At 32.7% G+C, this 16,203-nt stretch overlaps 1 protein-coding gene across 1 annotated transcript in view; it reads left to right on the forward strand.

Moving 5' to 3' along the window:
• Window positions 1-234: 234 nt before the first annotated feature.
• The window catches only part of LOC143047446 (E3 ubiquitin-protein ligase rnf213-alpha-like), a 135,365-nt gene continuing 119,396 nt past the window's right edge, over window positions 235-16,203 (forward strand). The window contains exons 1-13 of the mRNA XM_076220515.1: window positions 235-350; window positions 2,890-3,256; window positions 3,623-3,946; window positions 4,964-5,581; window positions 5,908-6,302; window positions 7,047-7,117; window positions 7,972-8,136; window positions 8,530-8,729; window positions 9,708-10,009; window positions 10,584-10,831; window positions 11,275-11,505; window positions 13,201-13,399; window positions 13,959-14,023. Of these exons, the coding sequence (XP_076076630.1) occupies window positions 2,926-3,256; window positions 3,623-3,946; window positions 4,964-5,581; window positions 5,908-6,302; window positions 7,047-7,117; window positions 7,972-8,136; window positions 8,530-8,729; window positions 9,708-10,009; window positions 10,584-10,831; window positions 11,275-11,505; window positions 13,201-13,399; window positions 13,959-14,023 (3,149 nt within the window). The 5' untranslated portion in view covers window positions 235-350; window positions 2,890-2,925. The remainder of the gene's footprint in view (window positions 351-2,889; window positions 3,257-3,622; window positions 3,947-4,963; window positions 5,582-5,907; window positions 6,303-7,046; window positions 7,118-7,971; window positions 8,137-8,529; window positions 8,730-9,707; window positions 10,010-10,583; window positions 10,832-11,274; window positions 11,506-13,200; window positions 13,400-13,958; window positions 14,024-16,203) is intronic.

The raw sequence follows: 16,203 nt of genomic DNA on the forward strand, positions 1-16,203 counted from the left end.
GGTTTCCTAAAGAGGTCGGGATATATAGCCGCCTGTTAGCAATTCACTTTTACCGCCTTTGGAATTTCTTCGTAGAATGGTTTCGAAGGTAAACCTTGTTTCTTTAATTTAGTAAGAACATGATGTCATTGACAGTGCAACACGTTATCATTTTATTAATCAGTCTAACATTTTGTATAAAAAAGAAAGTATAAATACGTCAGTTGTGACGTCTTCAACGAAACTTTCCAGTTGACAGTTGTCACAAAAACGAAAGTAGAAGTAACATTTCTTGAAAATCCACTTGTCAGAAATTTGTAACATTGAAATCGATACACATTTGTTCTAAACAAACTTTGCACTTCAAAAAGGTAATGTTCATTTTAATATTAAAACGTAATAAGAAAATTATTCTGGAAACCAAATAAGATTGGATAATATTCATGTATGGTGCAATCCAGTGTATCCGTGCACCTAAGACTTTTGACTTCACTTCATTCAACTGATAAAAGCAATAATTGGATAATATTGTGTTAACACATTCATAACATACTTTTATTTCATAAAATTATCTGTTTGTATGGTTTCACCCTCAAGTTTTTGTGTAATGTGTGTCCAAAAATAGGGAAACCCCTGTTCTGAGAGTTCCTCCAATGTATGGTGATTTTGCGCATGCCTTCACAAAAATAGCTTAATTTAAATAAAGGAAGGATTTTCGGCTACGAAATATAGCTGAATTTGAACCATGCACACTGCCAAGGATGCAGTTTAAAAAATATTTCAATCTGATATAAATTTGACTTAAATAAAACAAATTTTATCTGATGATGTAATTTTTTTAATGGAAATTGGCCAAATATTGTAAATCACAGGATTGCAGTAATTATTTAACTCTTGAACTTATCAATTTTATTCTTTTTTTATCCCTTCGGAATGTTAAAACAATAACAAGAACAATTCTATTTGTGTTACTGTGTTGATATGACGAAATCAGCTAATGCGCTGTATCACCAGCAGGACGGACACCGGGGACTCCATTGTAATTTAATTGTATTGCCTATTGTTAGAACCCCCTTTTTTTGACAATCAATGCATTTGAAATATATGGTTTGGAACCTCCCTTTATCCTGGGTTGGCATATTTCACTTACCTGCTGTCATTAATACCAAATGCAATTTTTTTGTAGCATACTCAACTTTTACTTCACGTCATGGTTTACTAATAAAACTGATGAGACCTATTTACATTTTATGCTAAATTGGTCCTGTGCCATGCAAGGCTATATCTGCACCATTTGTTGCTTGTTTATGTTGTTGTTGTTTGCATTTCAGGTTTTTTTATGCCCCATTTATGGGCATTATGTTTTCTGGTCTGTGTGTCCGTTCGTTCTTTATCTGTCCGTCTGTCCCACTTCAGGTTAAAGTTTTTGGTCGAGGTAGTTTTTGAAGAAGTTGAAGTCCAATCAACTGGAAACTTAGTACACATGTTCCCTATGATATGATCTTTTTAATCTTAATGGTAAATTAGAGATTTCCCTCCATTTTCACTGTCCACTGAACATAGAAAATGATAGTGCGGATGGGGCATCCATTTACTGGGGACACATTCTTGTTTCTTCATAATATTATCAACGGTACATGCTTTTCATCCTGGAAAAAATTTACAGGATGATAAAGGATTATCTATTAGATAAACAAAAACCTATTTAAAAAGTGTGAAAGCAGCTAAAGGGTCCAATAATGCCACATTGTCATTTTGACTCACTGCTGACAATTTTTGTCGAGCCTGCAACTTTTGTTGCAGAAAGCTCGACATAGGGATAGTGATCCAGCCGCGGTGGCTACAGCAGCAGCAGCGTTAGCTAACTTCTTATAAGCTTTATATTTTAGAAGGTGGAAGACCTGGATGCTTCATTTTTTGTATATAGATGCCTCATGTTACGAACTTTCCGTCAGTCACATGTCCAATGTCCTTGACCTTATTTTCATGGTTCAGTGACTACTTGAAAAAAAAGTTAAGATTTTTTGTAATGTTAAATTCTCTCTTATTAAATAAGTAATAGGATAACTATATTAGGTATGTGCGTACCTTGCAAGGTCCTCATGCCCGTCAGACAGTTTTCACTTGACCTCGACCTCATTTCATGGATCATTGAACAAGGTTAAGCTTTGGTGGTCAAGTCCATATCTCAGATACTATAAGCAGTAGGTCTAAAATATTTGGTGTATGGAAGAACTGAAAGGTGTACATGTCCAACTGGCAGGTGTCATCTGACCTTGACCTCATTTTCATGGTTCAGTTGTTATAGTTAATTTTTTGTGTTTTGGTCTGTTTTTCTTATACTATATATGCAGTAGGTCTACTATATTTGGTGTATGGAATGATTGTAAGGTGTACATGTCTATCTGACAGGTGTCATCTGACCTTGACCTCATTTTCATGGTTCAGTGGTCAAAGTTAAGTTTTTGAGTTTTGGTCTATTTTTCTAATACTATATGCAATAGGTCAACTATATTTGGTGCATGGAAATATTTTATGATCTATATGTCAGTCAGACAGGTTTTATTTGACCTTGACCTCATTTTCACGGTTCATTACTAAGTGTTAAGTATTTGTGTTTTGGTCTTTTCTTAATTTATAAGCAATAGGTCAAATATATTTGTTGTATGGAAGAATTGTTAGCTGTTCATGTCTGCCTGGCATGGTTCATCTGACCTTGACCTCATTTTCATAGTTCATTGATCAATGTTTAGTTTTCTTGGTTAATGTGGAGTTTATGTGACAGTTGTAATAAAGCTTTATATTTAGGACTATCAACATAATATCAATGATTACTAAAGAAGGTAAGACATTTCAGCGTGTGCACTCTTGTTAAAAGAATTAATATGCTTAAATTATTTTATTTTTCAGTATTAGAAATAAAGGCATGATTTAAAATCATTTACAATGAAGTGTAAAAACACTGTTGATGGGGGAATTTGTGGAGAAGAAATCCCCCAATCTTCAAAGTTTTGTCTGGCTTGTGGTGGTAAAGTAGCCAAAGAGGATGACACCACTACTAAAGCTTGTCCTCAATGTTCATCTTTAATAACAAAGAGACAAAAATTCTGTGCAGAGTGTGGATGGAGAATAGATCCAGCAATATTTTTGGCTCCTAAAATTTTGTGCGCTGGGAAATTTGATGATGGAAATACATGTGGAGCAGAATTAATACCTGGAGTTAAATTTTGTACAGAATGTGGCAATGATCAGAGCAAGTTAAATGAACAAGACAAAGGTAAAGCATGTAATGACAGTTCCCTGTATTTAATATTTTAGCAGTTGATAAGGGGTTAAGATTTTGAATATTGTATTGCCACAATGTCAATGAATGTTAACTTCTGAATTTTTTATTTACATAAGTTTATTCCTTGGGTTGTATAATGATTAAATGTTGTAAAATTTTGGATATCTTCTGATAAATTGGTATGTTAAATGATTATGTTCCTTTATTTGGATGTGACTAAGGTGACATTATAATATCTGAATACCACACTGCAGTGTTTTTAGGTAGACATGGCAATGAAACTCTGCCATTAATCAGTTATCACTCTTTCTTCACCAATAATTTTGCAATATTTTTGTAAACCTTTTTTTATTTTAGTTGCAAAAGGTGAATCTGTACCTGTTCCTGTAGAAAGACAAACAGAAGACAGTCCAAGAGTAGACGATCTCCCGAACACAAGACGGTCACCACAACAAAGTTCAGGATCTGGGTCATCAAGTCGATCCGATAGTCCTGATGCATGGAAACCTCCTGGTATGTTATCTTCCACGCCAGACTCAACAGAGGAGGACACAGTGGATAGTGACATGCAGAGAGTGGCTGGTGGTCCTCAACATGAGCCTGCGGTGTCAGAATGTCTTGATGAAAGAGAAATGACAGAACAGAATGAGGAGGGTCAAGGTGGTACAGTCAGGAATGAGGGTAAGTTAGAATTTTACAAGTACTTTTCATTGAGTGTGCACATGCTTAAAATTGTTCCAAGCAGTATAAATTTAATTTTCGTACACTGCAACAAGTGTGTTCCATTATTTCTCCTCTCTAAACAGTTAAATTTTATAATTTAAAGCACAAGGCTTGTCGAGCTTTTTAAATAATTAAAATTTAACTGTTGAGAGAGTAGAAGTACCATATTTACACAAGTTATAGGGTTGAAATCTGTTTCTCTAATGATTTTTTCTGCTTTTTCTAAGATTTTCAGAAAGTTTTATTTTCTATATGTGACTTCGTCAGACATTTTTGTATGACACCACAATAGAAAAATCAGAAAAAACCAAGTCGTTTTTACGTCATATTCAAATTTCGACTTATCATATGCAGAGAACAGATATTTCACTAGTGAAGAGAAAAATTTTCTCACACCGCTCAAGAAATGTGAAAGTTGCACATAAATTGGAGAAATATAGATTCCACAACTGCAACAAGTGTATTACGATATTTCTCCACTTGAGACAGTTAAATTTTAATATTTGAAGCGCGAGGCTTGCCAAGCTTTTTAAATAATTAAAATTTAACTGTTGAGAGTGGAGAAATATTGTAATACACAAGTTACAGTGGTGGAATCTGTTTCTCTTATGACTTTTATCCTTCCTTTTCGAAGATTTAAGGAAAGTTGTGTACTTTTGATGTGACGTTATCAGGCATGGTCGCCTTTTTTCGTGACGTCACAAAAAGAAATTTCAGAAGAAAACAAGAAAATTTAACGTCACAATTAAATTTCAACCAATCATTTGCAGAGAACGGATTTTTCACTAGTGAGGAGAAAGATTTTTCTCACAGCGGTCAGGAAATGTGTAAATAGCACAACAACTAGAGGACTATGTTTTCACCATTCTAATTAAATGGTTAGAACAGATCATGAGATGATGTCTGATGTTACATACTACATTGTACTATGTGCTATGAACGGAGTAAAGTTTTTAATTTATATGTTTATTGTAGAAGATACCAAAGGCACTGGACCCAAGCTTCCAGCTAGTGCTATATCTGAGCCTTCAGGAGCAACAGTTAATGATTTGGACAAGAACAATCAACAATCAGAAGCAATGGAAACTGATGAAACTCTATTAAAAGAAAATGCAATTCCTAAAAGTGACAATGCAACTGAAGATAATAACATGAATGATCAATCTGCTCAACCAGAATGTCTAGCCCAAGGACCTTCTTTGTCAGAATCAGGCACTCCAGTAACTTCTGATGAGCTAATGGAAATACCTGTAACAGAATCTGGATTGACAAAGACTGATACCAATGAAACAGAAAAACCTGTTACAACTCCCCCTGTTAATGAAGAAATTCCTCCTCATAGTTTTCTAACGAATAATATGGGTAATGCAGGTGCAAAAAATAAGGTACACCAGCTGGCTCAAACTTTTGAGAAGAATGTCAATGTCAGAAGTCCTGAGAAAGTTAAAACCAACGTTGCAGGATCTGAACAGAACCAAGATGTCAGGAATGGAAATATTCCTCCAGAATCAGTGGGTTCAGGAAATGTTGATGAAACAGGAGATAACAAACCACCAGCTACAGAAGACAACAACACTACAGATAATAAAGACTGTATGTATGATTCAATATAAATTCAATTTATATGTATTAACAATAATTTAATCAGGTTAAATGTATTAGAGTGACTGGGGTATTACAATTACCAAGTAACTTCTCAGTGCCTCATGTTAAGTATGGACTTTAGTTATATAAGATCAATTCATAGCTTGTTTAAAACATGGCTATGCTATTTTTAATAAAAAAGCAAAATAGCCAAATTTTTGAGACCTTTTATAAATTATATTTTGAATTAAAACGCCTAATAGAGAACACTTTCTCAGTATGTATATTCATGCATAGTATACTGTCATTAGTATCATTTTATCATTAAATTTTAGGGAAGAATGCACCTCTTCCAGAGTCCTCAAGTAGTGAAAATGATGAGGATGAAGAAGATGATGAAGAAGAAGAAGAAAAAGAAGGTGCAAAACCAGATCCTTCTGTAAAATCAAAAGGTCAGAAAAAGAAAGCGAAAAAACGTAGGAAAAAAGAGGAAGAAAAGAAGAAAGACAGGAAAAAACGTAAAGAAGAGAAGAACAAGACTGAAACTGATGGGGCATCTGATGTTTCCAAGAAACAAGAAAGGAAGGAAAAGAAGGCCAGATTACAAACTGATCCCAGTGCAGAGAAAGTAGAAGGCATGGATCAGTTACCTTCAAATGAAGAAACAAGACCTCATGATAAAGACGACAAAAATAGGTCTAACAACGCCACTGCTTCAGGGAGTGGAGAGGTAAGTTAAAAAGTGGGATGCTATACCTGTATCTGTTGGAATATGTGTCTATGCATAAATAAAGTACCACATCCAGAGCTTTGTGGTTTAATTGGGATGTAAAAGCCTTGAAAACGGCACATTAGTTTATATGGGCACAGTTAGTTAAAAAGGCTTCATGCTAGCCAAATATAACTACAAAAAAAAGAACTACATGTGTTTGATTCCTTTCCTTTCATTTTAATGTAAAATGGTTAAATTTAGAGCTGTTAAATTTAGAGCTATTGATATTCCCATGCTTTTTTTTTTATGATATGGAGAGCACATTTAGCTATGGATGATGGATGTTGTGTTTTATTCTTACAAGGAAGAAGGAGTAACTTTAATACACACAAATAAAAACACAAAGCAAAACAGAGGAACCCTTATGAAACCCTACGATTTTAAACCTGTATGTGAAGCAACACTAAAGGCTTGCTGTTTCTAGCTATGGAAAGGGTCAGGTTCCATTTGCTTTGAAAGTTTTGCATAGTTTACATTTTAAAAAATGTGGCCAGTTATTTTCAAATAAACTATAAAAAATACATATTGGCGTGACATATATCTATGTCAACAGCATATTCAAAAATATATACTATATAGCTTGTATAGCATGAAAATATATCATTCACTTATTATAAGTTTATAATTTCAAATTGTGAATTGCTTGTACAAATTGAAAAGTGAATACATAACCATTGTGTTTCTTTTTTTATTTCATTAAAGCCACCTTCAAATTCTGCAAATACTGGTAATCAAGCTTCAGGTCCAAGTTATGCAGATGCAGTATCAACAAAGTAAGATTCAGTAATTATGTTTTTGTTTTATCCCATTTCAGTTATTCCATTCAAATTGAAATCAGGAAATATGGCAAAATATTTATATATAAGGACAGACATATTACTATAATATAAAAATTTAGATGCATATAAATTTACTGTGAATTCATTTATTTTCGTGGGTACCAATTTTCGTGGATTAAGGGAAACTTGCATGTTCGTGGATATTTAATTTTGTAGTTTTGTTGAAGTCTGCATACAAGCCTATAGAAAATTTGTTATTCGTTGAACATTGAATTTCGTGGTTTTATTGTACCCATGAAAGCAACGAAAATTGGTATCCAACGAATAATAATGAATCCACAGTAGTTCAACATTTTCCAGAAGAACACTAACATGACTAAAGAAGTGAAAAGTTTATCAAGGTCACATTACAAATTTTATGCTAACATCCTGCTTTCATTAATGATTGCATAAAAATAAGAAGATGTGGTATGATGGCCAATGAGACAACTATCAATGAGTTTAAATATATGGTGCTTAGCAATTATAGGTAATAAGCAGCCATTTCACCCGCAGATAAAATTTAAAATACAACATTCCAGTTGATTTTCACTTATTTAATTTGATTAAAAAGTATCGGGTGAAACATTAATTAGACAATGAAAACTCATTATTGTTCTTCCGCCACGATTTATTCTTTTCCTTACTTGTTGATTATTTGATTATGATGTCAAATTTTCTTACTTTCCTCTGAATTTCCTATTTGGAAAATTTAACTGTCGCAGGTGGATAAATATCTTATCAAATTCCAGACAGTGGTAGAATCTATATTTTAAGGTAACCTTGTCTTATTTATAAAATTATTTCAGTTTAAGATCGAAAGAAAAGAACAAGCAGTTTGCAGAGGTACATTTCCATTGTATTGTTTCTCCCTCACTATGGAGTAACTTAGAAAGGGATAAACTGTATCTAACATTTGAAGACTCAACTCTTGGAGGATGGCAGTCAAGGAAACATTTAATGAAAGGCGAAAGGTAAACAAATTTGTTTTCTTTCATATAAATTTGACTAATTATAAATAGTATTTCTTTACATTTGCCTTGCTATTTCATGCTGCAGGGGAAACAAGTGTCAACAATGTGTTTGCGATTATGTAAGTTTAAGAGATATTTGGTATTTAGATGTACCATCACTTATATATTGCATAAAATTTTATTAACAAGAAAAAACTATTTTACCAGGAACTTTTCACACATATTCATTTTACCCTGTTGAAAGTATACTTGAAGGCTCATATAGCATTGTATAGACTTGGTTGAAGTTCAGTTATTTATTTGATAAATTAATTTTAAAGAACTTTTACTTGCATGGTTTTCATGGTTTAAACCAGTTTTCTTGACAAATTTGATGAAATTCTTATTTTTTAGGACTTTACCAGATAACTATGTAGTTTTCTCAGGTACAGTAAATGTACCCAAAACTATTCTACACAAAAGACTTTTCTACAATTATATTATGGTACATGGGAAAGGAATAACAGATACATTTGAATATGTTTATTGTGGTACACTTAGTGGAAGTTCAATATACAGATGTCTTAATATTAAGAACAGTGATTTAGTGAAAGGTATGTATTTTCAATGGTTTAACAACAAACAAAATAGCCATTTTAACAAAACAATGCTCTTTTCTGTTCCTTTACATGGATTCCTTTAAAGTCTAAAGATGCTACTTCTGAAATTTACTTTTTTATTGAATAAATCTTACACAGTAGGTAACTTTATTTTATTGGAAAGTCTGTTTCTAATGCAATCTTTATGTAACAATTTTTTTCATTGGCTGAAATTTACCGTTAAATCCACAGTTGACCAAGCGTAACTAAGGAAGGACCCACCATTTTGAATTGATTGGATCAACAAATGTTCGATTACTACAATATTATTGATAATAAAACTATACCTACCTCAAATTCGCCGTTTTAATGTGATTTTATGTGAATTTGAATCAAAAATAACGTGATAAGCCCTAGTTTGCAAGTTTTCATTTGTATGACCTCACATTTAGCCATTACATCTTTGCGCCAAAATCATTCATGAAGTTTCGCAGATTATTTTTTATGTTAAATTCATACATTTTTTCAAGCTTTAACGTATTATTTTTTTGTAAAGCATTAGAATCGGAATAACAGGACTATAGTTGAAGAGTTGCCACCGTCAATTTTGATTTGACAGTCGCAAATATCTCTTTTATTGTCTTTGCTACGGGTCGCCAGTAAAACTGCATTTGCAAGTTATTCCTAAATTAGATATTAACAAATGAGATATATAGATGTTTTGGAAATAGAAGATTTGAAATTTTATTAGGTCTTCTCTTTTATTTATTTTCTTATCATTTGTTAACATAAACCTGAACAAATCTTTTACTTAACCAAATTTACTTCAAAAAGACAATACATATAAATTAACATTTTGTTTTCTATTGGCCATAAGTAATGCTGAGATATTTTGATGTCAGAACTGTAAAGGAATTTCAAGTTACATTGGGCTATTTTTAACAAGTTTAAAAATGACTGGAAAAATAAAAAAAATATCATTTTATGTTTTAGGTGTCTATCATAGATATGATGGGGTGATACGCGAACATCCCAGTAAACATAAAGGTGCCTGGCAGTCATTTAAAGAGTTTATTGGAATAGATGATTACAAGAAGGTCTTGTTCAAAGATGCTGAGTTGTCGGGAAAAAGTTTTAAACCTGCATGGCAACTCACCTCATATAGTTCAGATGGAATCAATGGTGAAGAACTGATAAATCATATAAGTCTTGTTGTTGATGGTTTAAAGGAAGTGTATTGTAGACATGCATCATTATGGTTTGCACAAGACTTCCATAAAGTTGTCGGCTCAGTTGTAAGTATTGTCAAATTACTCTCACTAGTCTTTATATTCTAATAAATATGTTTATATACTACAAGAGGAAATATGTTAGCTTAGTATAACTTCTATCATTCTATCAAAGTATGAAAAAAAAGTTTCGAAATAAAATTGTACAGAGCATAGTTTAATATTTATTGCAGGTACAGCAATGATGGTAAATAAGAGATTCAAAATCAAAAAGTGTGATGTTAGATTTAATTTTGTTATCATTGCTATCCAAACAAAATTTCAATCAAATATTGTATGAGAACTGAAATTTTCTTTCTATTACTGGTAGTCTACTAGCAGACATATCTATGGATATCTTTGATAATTTAATCACTGTGACCTTTATTTGGCAGAAAAACACAGGAGAGATATCTTAAACATTATAGGGAAGTGACATGTTTATCTAGTTGTTCAGAAGAATTTTGAAGAAACTTAAGAAGACTAGTGGCAGACACTTCATAATAAAATATTTTAATTACTACAAAATGTATTCCTTATTAGAATTTCTAAAAAAAGATTTTATATATACATATTAAATTGATTCTGCAACCTATTTCAGATTCTGCATCCAGATATAATAGTATTATTGAAAACACTTAACACAAGGGAAAATATTACCAATGAAGAGCAGGTTCTCCACATAGTTACAGCTATAACAATATCTTACCTGGTATCAGAGTACCAAATAGTATTAGATGACTCAGCTAGGAGTATGCTATGTGAAAGTCTGCTGCCCAAGCCTGACAATGAGAAGAAATTGTCCTGTGACTTTGACTCAGTGTCAGCTTTTTTTCCAACAACAAAAAAGTAAATTTTATAGTAAATGGATAGCTTTAAGAAATTAAAAAAAATTATGTTATGAATAACTGAGATGTGGTTTTACTCCAGGCGTACAGCAAACCAATAATACACACATTAAACCGTCACAACATCATTACAAGGTTCAAATAATCATTATAATTGACAAATTAGAGGAATTCCAAAAGTTACCATAATCTAGGAAACTTGACAAACTTAGCAGTTTGCTATATTTCACTAAAAAAATATCTTGGAATTTCAATGCTATTCAATATTTCTTTGCTAACAAACTAATGATATCATTTTCAACCCACACTTGCTGTGTAAAAAAGAGGTTATACTTAATTCATACATTTGATTTAAATTCATGTAAAATGTTCCGCATAAATATTTCTAAAATAGATAAATGATGGTACTATAAAAATGTATATTGAAAAAAATAATTTTTTCAGGCAAGTTACTGAATCTGTTTTGACTTTGTCGAGACAAATTGCTGGCAATACATCTAATCCTTGCTGGACATATTGCCTGCCTATTCTTCATTTTCTACAAGGAAAATGTATACCTTTTCAACAAGCGTCAGTAGCAGTTAACCATGATGCTGCCAGACCTGAATGGTGGGGAATAGCAGAATATGGAAGTGATATTGTCTACTTCAAAGGAAAGACAGTTCCATGGGATAGGTAATTAACCCTGCAGATTAAGTCACCTTGAATTTTAATCTCCACTATAAAACAGGGAGGTCTTTTTTGTCGAGCCTTCGACTTTAGTCGAAAAAGCGAGACTAAGCGATCCTACATTCCGTCGTCGTCGGCGGCATCCACAAATATTCACTCTGTGGTTAAAGTTTTTGAAATTTTAATAACTTTCTTAAACTATACTGGATTTCTACTAAGCTTGGAAAGAAGCTTGTTTATGATCATAAGATAGTATCCAGAAGTAAATTTTGTAAAAATAAAATTCCATTTTTTCCGTATTTTACTTATAAATGGACTTAGTTTTTCTGCGGGGAAACATTACATTCACTCTGTGGTTAAAGTTTTTAAAATTTTAATAACTTTCTTAAACTATCCTGGGTTTGAACCAAACTTAGACAGAAGCTTGTTTACAATCATAAGATAGTATCCAGAAGTAAATTTTGTGAAAAAATAAATCCACTTTTTCCGTATTTTACTTTTAAATGGACTTAGTTTTTCTGCGGGGAAACATTACATTCACTCTGTGGTTAAAGTTTTTAAAATCTTAATAACTTTCTTAAACTATCCTTGGTTTGTACCAAACTTGGACAGAAGCTTGTTTATGATCATAAGATAGTATCCAGAAGTAAATTTTGTAAAAAAAATAAATCCATTTTTTCCGTATTTTACTTATAAAAGGACTTAGATTTTCTTCCAGTTAACATTACATACAGTCTGCAGTTAAAGTTTTTAAAACATTTATTAGATTCAAAAACTATCCTGGATTTTTACCAAACTTGGACAGAAGCTTCTTACAATCAAAAGATAGTATCAAGAGGAATATTTTTATTGATTTTTTTCCTCACTTTTGTTGAGCCTGCGATTTAAAGCAAAAGTAGGCGAGACACCGGGTTCCGTGGAACCCTTACAAATTTTTACTAACCATTATCTTTTTATGCCCCACCTACGAAAGTAGAGGGGCATTATGTTTTCTGGTCTGTGCGTCCATTCGTCCGTCCATTCGTTCGTCTGTCCGTCCGTTCGTTCGTCTGTCCGTTCGTCCGTCCGTTCGTCTGTCTGTCCCGCTTCAGGTTAAAGTTTTTGGTCAAGGTAGTTTTTGATGAAGTTGAAGTCCAATCAACTTGAAACTTAGTATACATGTGCCCTATGATATGATTTTTCTAATTTTAATGCCAAATTAGAGAATTTATTCTAATTTCACGGTCCACTAAACATAGAAAATGATTATGCGAGTGGGGCATCCATGTACTGTGGACACATTCTTGTTTGTTTCTGTTTTAGTTTTAGTTCAAACCATTTATCAAAAAAGAATTTTCGGAAATGGAAATTTTCCATAATAAAATTGAGAATGGTAATGGGGAATGTGTCAAAGAGACAACAACCCTACCAAAGAGTAGAAAGTTATTTTTGGAACATGATTAGCACACAGTGCAGTCGCCTCTCTAAAATATTGAGTCGGGCTTAATTTATTGTAATAGCTTCACAAATTATGAAGTTTTAACATATTTTTCAGTTCTTATGGTTCAATTGATGAAGTGAAATTTGGTATTTGGAAAGTTGATGTATTTGTAGGGATGAGCTTAGCCTAAAAGGCACTCTTAAACCCTAACAAAAGAAAGGGAAATAAACGTATATAGTAGTAAATATTGAAGTGGTAAAGAGCAAATGTTTTATTTTCAGATCATCTACTCTTGTATTGAAGAAGTTGATACCATACTTCCAGATGGACTTTTACCTACCTAGATCATTTATGGCTGCTTTAAAACTGGAAGAAATACCTAATCTTATTGCAAGTGGGATTTTCCCGTCGGACTGCATTCTTGCAGTCCTTTTTTACTTCATAAGGACTTCAACAAGCTATCAAAAAGAAAAAATTGAGGTAATTTCATATTTATGATCACTAATTTATCAATCTGTCTGCAACTTGTATTGCTGTTTGTCTGTCTGAAATAAAGAAGGGAAGAAGTAAAAAGAAAAAAGAAAGAAAGATATGGTTTTCTGATGAAAAATAAATTTACAATTAAATACATGTATAGCACTGTATATGTTACATGGCAATATAATACTTCCTTCCATGGAATGAAAATCAAGCATGATACTGTAAACCAACTTATTTTTGCGAGCGATTTACGTTCGTGACTTTCACGAGTAGAAAAGTAATGCAAATATAAATTGTCGCAAAAATGTAAAACTTGGATCATGTCTTATTAAATTTCACCAAGTAAATAAAAAAATCGCGAAATTAAATAGCGTTGAAAAAACTTAGAAAAATGCATTGTAAATAAGTTGGTTTATAGTATTCTCTGTTGCCAAAGTAAATGTTCCTGATTTAGCCCCTTGAATTGTTTAACAATATAAAAAAATAAATCTGGATGACTACTTAGGTTCACTTTCTTTAAGGTAAAAAAGTTTTGCCAATATTGTTTGTTCTTTTTTAGGCAAATTTAAAGATGCTGTTCAATCAAGCTATAGTTCAGAATTTCTCAGATGATCCAAAGGATATGTATGTATTTTATTATTTGATCATTTATCCCAAGTGTTCATGGAACTTATTTCCAACTGTCACCGCTTGTATACAGTCAAACCTGAGTAAACCGGATTCCTGTTCATTCCAACCGAAAATTATAGTCCCATTTTTTCCCCTTCAAAGTCTTTGTTAAAATACCCTTTGTAAACCGGACCCTGTGTATTCCGAATTCTGATCTTATGATGCAGTTCCAATACTCTTAATTAAATCAATTATTACCTGTCAAAACAGGTTTGTCTAATTAATTTCAAATGATCGATATGCAATCAAAACATATATTTGTTTATTCAATATGACTTTTAAGGTAATCAATTAGCCAGGTGTTAAACTGTGAACTTACAATCGTACAGTAGTCTCAGACAGTAGTGAACTGTATTATTTATTATAACGTGTCAATTAAACGAAAAGACACGCCGAATAAAACTCGGATTGAACTTGCGTTGTAACTTGGATAAAAAAAAATCAAAATCGCGGAAAAAGATATTTACATCGTGTTTTCGAAATCCTTGGTACCCTGTTGAGAACCCCATAACCAATGACCATGATAATGAAGAACACCCGGATGATAACAATCAATATGTACGACAATATTTCGATAGTTAGGAAATTTTGTTAGTAAATATTTTGGCTTTTTAAGCGGCCATACCAACGATTCAAGTTATGGATCATGGAAGTAAATCGAAAATCTCGTCTCACAATCCAAACCACACGAGTATTATGATGCAAATGAAAACAATGAAAAACGTAGTGAAAGTGAAATTGACAAGTCGGAGACTGATGCTACCGAGGTCTATTTGATATACGACGACATACGAGGATATGTAAAACACGGTGAAATTATATTTTTTTAAATTCGAGGAGCAACCAGTTTCTTATATAAATTCAATTACTATAACCAATAAATATGAAGATTCAAAACAACGATCATACGTTATTTCGTTGTTGTGTTATGTATTTGAATTTATCAGTTTATAATTTACAATCAGACAGAACTTTTACATGCAATATATCGGACGTCTGAAGTCATTTACTTCCGGTTAAAACGGAAACCTGAATAAACCGGCTCACTGTCAAAACTGGCCCTTTTTATCTCACCTGGCCCAAAGGGCCAAGTGAGCTTTTCTCATCACTTTGCGTCCGTTGTCCGTCGTCTGTCGTCGTCGTCGTCCGGCGTCGTCTGTTAACTTTTATAAAAATCTTCTCCTCTGAAACTACTGGGTCAAATTAAACCAAACTTGGCCACAATCATTATTGGGGTATCTAGTTTAAAAAATGTGTCCGGTGACCCGGCCAACCAACCAAGATGGCCGCCATGGCTAAAAATAGAACATAGGGGTAAAATGCAGTTTTTGGCTTATAACTCAAAAACCAAAGCATTTAGAACAAATCTGACATGTGGTAAAATTGTTTATCAGGTCAAGATCTATCTGCCCTGAAATTTTCAGATGAATCGGACAACCCGTTGTTGGGTTGCTGCCCCTGAATTGGTAATTTTATGGAAATTTTTCTGTTTTTGGTTATTATCTTAAATATTATTAAAGATAGAGATAAACTGTAAACTGCAATAATGTTCAGCAAAGTAAGATTTACAAATAAGTCAACATGACCGAAATGGTCAGTTGACCCCTTTAGGAGTTATTGCCCTTTATAGTCAATTTTTAACCATTTTTGGGATACGATTGCTTTCAAGCAATCTGTAGACTTTTACCGTTGATTCATTGCTGCATTCCCTCACGTCAGCCGTTTTATTCTAGACATTCAGCAACATCTCAGATTCTTATGATTGTCTTGCTTTAAAAGGTAAAAACAAGCAAAAGGATTGAACATAAACAACTTTCCTGTAATGTTCTTCTCATAATCTTCATGTTTGATATTTCCCTTGACTTATATGCGTGTTTTTAACAACACGGAAAATCAGAATTAAGCAGTATTTATATTTAGTGTTTTTATAAATTTAGAAACACGTCAGAGGGAATCCCCCAGTTTTAATAAATGTGGGAGGTCTCTGAATTCCGATAATTCTATTTCTGTCATATATAAGAACTGAAGTGGAGTTTTTCTATATTTTACCGTTATGAAACTGATATTTGATACTGTACTCTCATAAAGAAATGGAGAACCATTCATCATATCATTTAATAAACGTTCTTGTTCCA

Source organism: Mytilus galloprovincialis, chromosome 10 (genome assembly GCF_965363235.1).
Source record: "Mytilus galloprovincialis chromosome 10, xbMytGall1.hap1.1, whole genome shotgun sequence".
NCBI classification, from domain to species: domain Eukaryota; kingdom Metazoa; phylum Mollusca; class Bivalvia; order Mytilida; family Mytilidae; genus Mytilus; species Mytilus galloprovincialis.